This window comes from Eriocheir sinensis, chromosome 47, assembly GCF_024679095.1.
Source record: "Eriocheir sinensis breed Jianghai 21 chromosome 47, ASM2467909v1, whole genome shotgun sequence".
Classification (NCBI taxonomy): Eukaryota; Metazoa; Arthropoda; class Malacostraca; order Decapoda; family Varunidae; genus Eriocheir; species Eriocheir sinensis.
In genome coordinates this window covers 898,751-906,499 of record NC_066555.1, presented here as the reverse complement: position 1 = coordinate 906,499, position 7,749 = coordinate 898,751, and the positions used below count along the sequence as shown (strand labels likewise).

The 7,749-nt window shown below is 42.9% G+C and overlaps 1 protein-coding gene across 2 annotated transcripts in view; it reads left to right on the top strand.

Moving 5' to 3' along the window:
* Positions 1 to 5,975: 5,975 nt before the first annotated feature.
* LOC126981232 (multiple epidermal growth factor-like domains protein 6) overlaps positions 5,976 to 7,749 on the top strand; it is a 36,504-nt gene continuing 34,730 nt past the window's right edge. For both annotated transcript variants that reach the window (XM_050832091.1, XM_050832090.1), the window contains exon 1: positions 5,976 to 6,737. In XM_050832091.1, the coding sequence (XP_050688048.1) occupies positions 6,389 to 6,737 (349 nt within the window). In that variant the 5' untranslated portion in view covers positions 5,976 to 6,388. The remainder of the gene's footprint in view (positions 6,738 to 7,749) is intronic.

Here is a 7,749-nt window from a genome sequence, read left to right as displayed (position 1 = left end):
CTTGTTCTTCTTCTTCTTCTTCTTCTAACCTATCCTCTCTTTTTCTTCTATTTCTTTCTTCTTCTTCTTCTTCTTCTTCTTCTTCTTCTTCTTCTTCCTCATCTTCTAATCTATTCCAATTTCTTCATTTATTTCTTCTCCTCTTCTTCACTTTTTTTTCCCTATATTCATTCCCCTTATTCCTCCTCCTCCTCCTCCTCCTCCTCCTCCTCCTCCTCCTCTTCTTCTTCTTCTTCTTCCTCTTCTTCCTCCTTTTGCCCAACCCATTGTTCTTATCTACCCCTCTTTCATTTTTGTTTTTTTCCTCCTCCTCCTCCTCCTCCTCCTCCTCCTCCTCCTCCTCTTCCTCCTCCTCCTCCTCCTCCTATCTGACCACATTCTTCTTCTATTACCTACTCTTCCTACTTACCTACTTGCATTATTCTCTCCTCCTCCTCCTCCTCCTCCTCCTCCTCCTCCTCCTCCTCCTCCTCCTCCTCCTCTTTACGCTCTTTTGGCCTTCGCATACTTATAATCTTTCTTACGAGAGAGAGAGAGAGAGAGAGAGAGAGAGAGAGAGAGAGACCCATGGTAATGATGCAGAAAAATAATAGATTAGATTAAGTGATGAATGGAGGAAAGAAGGAGGGAAGGAGGAAGGGAGGAAGAGGAGGAGGAAAGAGAGGAAGGAGGGAGGAGGGAAGGAGAGAAGAGTTAATGAGGCAGAAAGGAGGGAGGGAGAGAGATAGGAGGAGAAAGGAGAGAAAAATAAGAAAAGAAGGAGGAGGAGGAGGAGGAGGAGGAAGAAGAGAAAGAAAAGAGAGATAGAAAAGGAATGAAGAAGAACGAAGGAGGGAAGGAAGAAGGAAGGAAGGAAATAAGAAAGAAAGGAAGGGTAGAAGAAAGGAAGGAAAGGAAGGAAAGAAGGAAGGTAGGAAAGACAGGAAGAAGGAAGGAAGGAAGGAAGGAAGGAAAGAAAAAATTAATGAAAAAATAAGGAAGGAAGGAAGGAAGGAAGAAAAGAATGACAGAAAGATGAAAGAAATGAAAGAAGGAAAAATAATGAGGGAAAAATGACAAAAAAATATGAAAGAAGGAAAGAAAACAATGAATAATGAAGGAAGGAAGGAAGAAGAGAAGGAAGCGAAGGAGGAGAGAAAGACACCAAAGGAAGGAAAGAAGACAGAGAGAAAGCAAAAAAAGGAGGGAGAAAAGAAGTAAGTGAAGGAAGGAGAGAAGAAGGAAGGAAGGAAGGAGGCGATGAAAGAAACGTATGAATGGGAGGAAGGAAGAGAAGAAGGAGGGAGAGAGAAGGAGGTGAGGAAAGACAGGTATCAATGAATGGAAGGAAGGGAGAGAAGGAAGGAAGGAAGGAAGGGAAGGGAGGGAAGAGGGGAGGGAAGGAAAGGTTCTTGATAGGATATAAAAGACGCTCTTGAGAATACCTTCGTGTGTGTGTGTGTGTGTGTGTGTGTGTGTGTGTGTGTGTGTGTGTGTGTGTGTGTGTGTGTGTGTGTGTGTGTGTGTGTGTGTACAGTAGTCTGCTTGTTAAGTCTATCTAAGTACTAAAATTAATGGTACTAACACCCCCTCCCTTTCATCACCACTATCACCACCACCACTATCACCACCACCACCACCACCACCACCACCATCGAATATGATATGATTAACAAATTCGTCTTTACTCTTCCCTGACACTTGTTTGGGTTCACTATTTAATAACCTCGACCAAAGTACTTCATGTCAATCATTTTTTGGCCCCTCTGAAAGTCGGCCCCCAACTTTTACCACGGTTGAATTTATATTTACAGTAACGCCTCGCTTCTTCGTCTGTCCTTATCCAACGCCTTCAACGCTTGTAATGTTTGGGTTCACTTTTTAATATCCTACACCAAAGTACTTCAAGTCAGTCATTTTTGGCCCCTCTGAAAGTCGGCCCCCAACTTCTGCTACCTCGGTCGAATTTATATTTACAGTAACGCCTCGCTTCTTCGTCTGTCCTTATCCAACGCCTTCAACGCTTGTAATGTTTGGGTTTACTTTTTAATAACCTACGCCAAAGTACTTCATGTCAATCATTTTTTGGCCCCTCTGAAAGTCGCCCCCCAACTTAAACTACCTCGGTCGAATTTATATTTACAGTAACGCCTCATCCCTTCCTCTATCTTTATCTAACACCGCTAACGTTTATCATGGCCTTAAGTCTCTTTCAATCTCTTCAAGTCAGTCATCTTTGAATCTCTAAAAACCGGCACCCAACTTCTCCTACCGCGGTCGAATTTATATTTACAGTAACGCCTCGTCTCATCGTCTATCTTTATCCAACACCACTAACGTTTATCACGGTCTTAAGTCTCTTTTAATCTCTTCAAGTCAGTCATCTTTGAACCCCTAAGGGCCGGCACCCAACTTCTCCTACCGCGGTCGAATTTATATTTACAGTAACGCCTCACCCCTTCGTCTATCTTTATCTAACACCACTAACGTTTATCATGGCCTTTAGTCTATTTCAATCTCTTCTAGTCAGTCATCTTTGAATCTCTAAAAACCGGCACCCAACTTCTCCTACCGCGGTCGAATTTATATTTACAGTAACGCCTCGCCTCATCGTCTATCCTTAAGCAACGGCCCTCAGTCTCTCTTCAGTCCCTTAACACTAATTTCTACACTGCTATTTTCCCCTTTATTATACATGCCACTGAGCGAAACAAAGCTAGTTCTATTATTATCACTATTCAAAGCCATTTATATTGTTTGGGTTAAGAGAAGGGGGGAAGGAAGGGGAGGGGGGGGAGAGTGGAGGGAGGGGAAGGATGGGAAGTGAAAGGGAATGACACAGAGGAAAGGGGAGGAAGTGGAAGGGGAATTACGAGGAAGGAGAAGAAGAAAGGGGGAGAGACGAAGCAGAAAGGAGACATAAAGAGAAGGGGGAAAGGGGGAAGAAGGGAGGGGAAAGGGGGAAGAAGGGAGGGGAAAGGGGGAAGAAGGGAGGGAAGAGAAGTGTAGGAAGTGAAAGGGAATGAAGGAAGGAAGGGAAAGTGAAAAAGGAATAGAGAAAATAAAGAAAGGAGGGATAGGAGAAAGGAAAGATATAGGGAGAGAGTGAGGGATGGGAAGATTTGAGGAACAACAACAACAACAACAACAACAACAACAACAACAACAACAACAACAACCCACTCATTCACTCCCTCTCTCAAGTTTCAACTCAAAATCAAACAAAAAAAAAACCCACACACAAAAAAACACGAATATAAACAATTCCAACCTCTTCAGAGAAACCACACACACACACACACACACGCACACACACACACACAGGGGTCTCTCTCTCTCTCTCTCTCTCTCTCTCTCTCTCTCTCTCTCTCTCTCTCTCTCTCTCTCTCTCTCTCTCTCTCTCTCTCTCTCTCTCTCTCTCTCTTAATCATCTATTTTATATATTTGTTTCTTTATCTATTTATCTATCTATCTATCTATCTATCTGTTTCCACGTGTGTTTACAAATAATTACGAATGGAAGGAAGAGAGAGAGAAAGAAAAGAGAAAGGAGGAAGAGAGAAAACAAGGAGAAGAGCAGGAGTAAGGGAGGAAAAGAAAGATGGGAAGAAAGAAAGAAAGGAAGGAAGGAAGGAAGAAAGGGAAGGAAGGAGAAGAGAAGATGGATATATGAGAAGGGTTAAAAGATGAATGAAGGAGGGAGGGAGAGAGAGGGGAGGAGGGAGGGAGTGAGAGAGAGAGAGAGAGAGAGAGAGAATGATTAACAAGACAAAGAGTGATGAAGAAAATAAATGGAGGAAGGAAGGAAGGAAGGAAGGAAGGAAGGAAAGGAGGAGAAAGGAATAAAGAAAACAAAATTAAAGGGGAAGGAAATCGAAGAGAAAGAAAGAAGAAAATGGAGAAAAAAATACGAAAGTGGAAGAAAGGAGAGAAGGAGGAGGAGGAAGAGAAAGAAGAGGAGGAAGATGAGAAGGAAAAAAAAAGATTATGCGGTAAGATTGATATGAAGAGGAGGAGAGGGAGGAAGAAAGGAAGAGGAGAGAGGAAGGGAGAGAGATGGAGGAAGATGGAAAGGGAGGAGACGAAGAAAATGTGTGGAGAGATAGAAGGAAGAAAAAAGAAGAAAAAGCAAAAGGGAGATAAGACGAAAAACTGTATGAAGGAAGGAAGGAAGGAAGGAAGGAAAGAAGGAAGAATAACTAAGAGAAGAAGAAAAAAACATTAAGAGGAAAAAAGGAGAAAGGAGAAAAAGGAAAAGTAGAAAAAACGAGGGAAGAAAAAAAGAGAAAAAAGAGAGGAGAAGGAGAAAGAGAATAAGGAAGGAAAAGGGGGAAAAGAAGGGAGGAAAAGTTAAAGACACGAAGAGAGGAAAGGAGAGAGAGTAAGAAAGGGAGTAAGGAGAGAAAGAAAAGAGGGGGAGGAAGGAAGGAAAGGAAGGAGGGATGCAAAGAAAAATAGGAAAGGTAGGCAAAGGAGAGAGAAGAAAAGGAAGGAAGAAGGAAGAGAAGGAAGAAGAGAAGGATAGATGAAAGGAGAAAAGGAGGGGAGACGGAAAAGAGAGAAGAGAAAGCAGGAAAGAGGAAAAGAAGGAAGGAAGGAAAGAGAGAAGGGGAAGGAAGGAGGGAAAGAAGGAAGGAAGGAAAGAGAGAAGAGGAAGGAAGGAGGGAAGGAAAGAGAGAAGGGGAAGGAAGGAGGGAAAGAAGGAAGGAAGGAAAGAGAGAAGGGGAAGGAAGGAGGGAAAGAAGGAAGGAAGGAAAGAGAGAAGAGGGACGAAGGAGGGAAGGAAAGAGAGAAGGGGAAGGAAGGAGGGAAAGAAGGAAGGAAGGAAAGAGAGAAGAAGAAGGAAGGAGGGAAAGAAGGAAGGAGGGAAGGAAGGAGGGAAGGAAGGAAGGAGGTAGAGAAGGAACCCGCCCACATATCGGATCACAAGATTGCCTTCACGTCATGCAAGTCCATCCTCCTCCTCCTCCTCCTCCTCCTCCTCCTCCTCCTCCTCTTCCTCCTCCTCCTTTTTTTATCCCCATTCTCTTTTTTTCTTTTCATTTTGTTACTGTTAATTTCCTCCTCTTCTTCCTCTGTCTTTCTCTCTTTTCCTTGTCTTTCTTCTTCTTATATTATTTTTTTTTTGTTTCTTAAAATTTCTTTCTTTCTGCCTTTCAATTTTTCATTCGTTCAGTCTTTCTTTTACTTCTTTTTTATTTTTTTTCCTTTCTAACTTCCAGTCTTTCAATCTTCCTTTCACTTACTCCTCTTTGTTTCATTCTCTCTCTCTCTCTCTCTCTCTCTCTCTCTCTCTCTCTCTCTCTCTCTCTCTCTCTCTCTCTCTCTCTCTCTCTCTCTCTCTCTCTCTTATCCTATTCATTTCAACATTAAAATTTCCTTTCACTCTTCATATACATACATACATACACACGTACATACATACATACATACATACAAACATACATTATTTCTGCTGTTTATTTTGTTAGTGTTTGTTTGTTTGTTTGTTTGTTTTCCCTTTTTTTCTTTGTCCTTCCTAAACAGAACAATATTTTTCATTCTTCGTGTGTGTGTGTGTGTGTGTGTGTGTGTGTGTGTGTGTGTGTGTGTGTGTGTGTGTGTGTGTGTGTGTGTGTGTGTGTGTGTGTGTGTGTGTGTGTGTGTGTGTGTTTATATGATTTCTTAATTGTTGGTGATGAAAATAATAATGAGGAGGAGGAGGAGGAGGAGGAGGAGGAGGAGGAGGAGGAGGAAGAAGAGGAGGAGGAGAAGGAGGAGGAGGAGGAAATATGAACGCTAATAGATGTTATTTTCTTTCTTTTTCAGACTCATCATTCACCAGAGAGAGAGAGAGAGAGAGAGAGCAGACAACACATTATTCCGTCAACACACATACACACACACACACACACACACACACACACACACACACACACACACACACACACACACACGAAAGGATGAGATCAAAAATAAGAAAAAAAATAATCTAGTCAATAAAACACATTAGAGAGAGAGAGAGAGAATGGCACTCGCTCTGTTGAAGGAAGAGGAGGAAACCGCTTCTAAAAGTCCTTGAGAGAAGAAGAGGAAAAGGAAGAAGAGAGGAGGAGGAGGAGGAGGAGGAGGAGGAGGAGAACAAGATGAAATAACAAGGAAGAACAACAAGAACATCAACAATAACAAGAACACGAAGAATTATAAAAGAAACACATTGAAAAAACGAAGAGAAAGAAAGAAAAGAAAAGAAAGAAAGAAAGAAAGAAAAACACGACGAAATATATAAAGAAAAAAGAAACAAAACAAAAAGTGAAGTGAGAAAGTGAGCGAGTGAAAACACCAAATAAAAAAAGAAAATAACAATAACAAAAACAATAATAAAAACTAAACTAAGAACCATCAACCCAGTCAAAACAAACCCATAACTATGACGTCACCACAACCACCATCACCACCTCAACCACCACCACCACCATCACCATCAGACCTCAAGAAGATGAAGACGAGGACGAACATGGAGAAGAAGAAGAAGGAAGAAGAGGAGATGAAGATGAAGAAGGAAGAAGAGGAAGAAACCAAACCAAAGATATGCAGGAATAACGCGAAGGAGAGAAGAGGAGGAGGTGGGGTGTTGTGGGCGGTGGTGGTGGTGTTGGGGGTGTTGGGCGTGGAGGTGACTGGTGTTGACGGGCGGCTGGTGTGTTACAACGGCGGGTACTGTATCTACAACACCTGCGTATGTCCGTCTGGCTACTATGGAACCGTCTGTCAATTCGGTAAGTACAGAGAGAGACCTCCGACGGGTCCTCCTCCGCCGGGCAAGGCATTTCTCCCTTTCTTATTTTCTCATCTCCATCACCCTGATTAATATATTCTTATTTCTTCTCTTCCTCCTCAGTTGATAACACAAACAGTAAAGCAAGATTCTCAGATGACAACCAGGTATAAAATATATTAGTTAGAGGTGAAGTACACACGATAGGGAACAATAGCAATATATCAGGTGTAATCAGCGGCGCATCCCACCTGTCACACCTGCCCTTCCCCTTCCCCGCCCCTACTCCCCCCTCCCCCCCGGCACACACACACACACACACACACACACACACACACACACACTGACCTATACCTGGCTCTGGGTACAAACTGTTTAGCGTCCCGTCCCACCCTTCACATTCGACTCCACCCGCCAATACACTACCCCCCCCATCTCTCTCTCTCTCTCTCTCTCTCTCTCTCTCTCTCTGACCTTCCTGTCCTTTCTATTTCTCTCATTTCCCTTTTCTTTGCCTTCTTTTCTTCTCTGATTTTCCTGCCTTTTTTATTTTCTTTCCTTTTTCTTCTTTTTTTTTCCTTCCTCTGTCTACCATATTTCCTTCTCTCTCTCTCTCTCTCTCTCTCTCTCTCTCTCTCTCTCTCTCTCTCTCTCTCTCTCTCTCTCTCTCTCTCTCTCTCTCTCTCTCTCTCTCTCTCTCTCTCTCTCTCTCTCTCTCTCTCTCTCTCTCTCTCTCTCTCTCTCTCTCTTCCTTACCAGTCCTCCCTCTCCTTCCCCCCCTTCTCCTCCCCCCCCTCCCCCCCTTCATCGTCCCCGTCTCGGCTCGTTAGCGAAGTGGTCATCGGCGTTCGCTTCGTTGTATGTCACTGGTTTTACGTTCGCTCCGACCCATAGATGTTTTTTTTTTCGTTTTTTTAATTTCTTGTTTTTTTGTGTGTGTGTTCTGGTGCTGTACGTTTCTGTTCCTGTTTGTTCGTTTGTTTGTGTGTTTGTTTGTTTGTTTGATTTTAGTG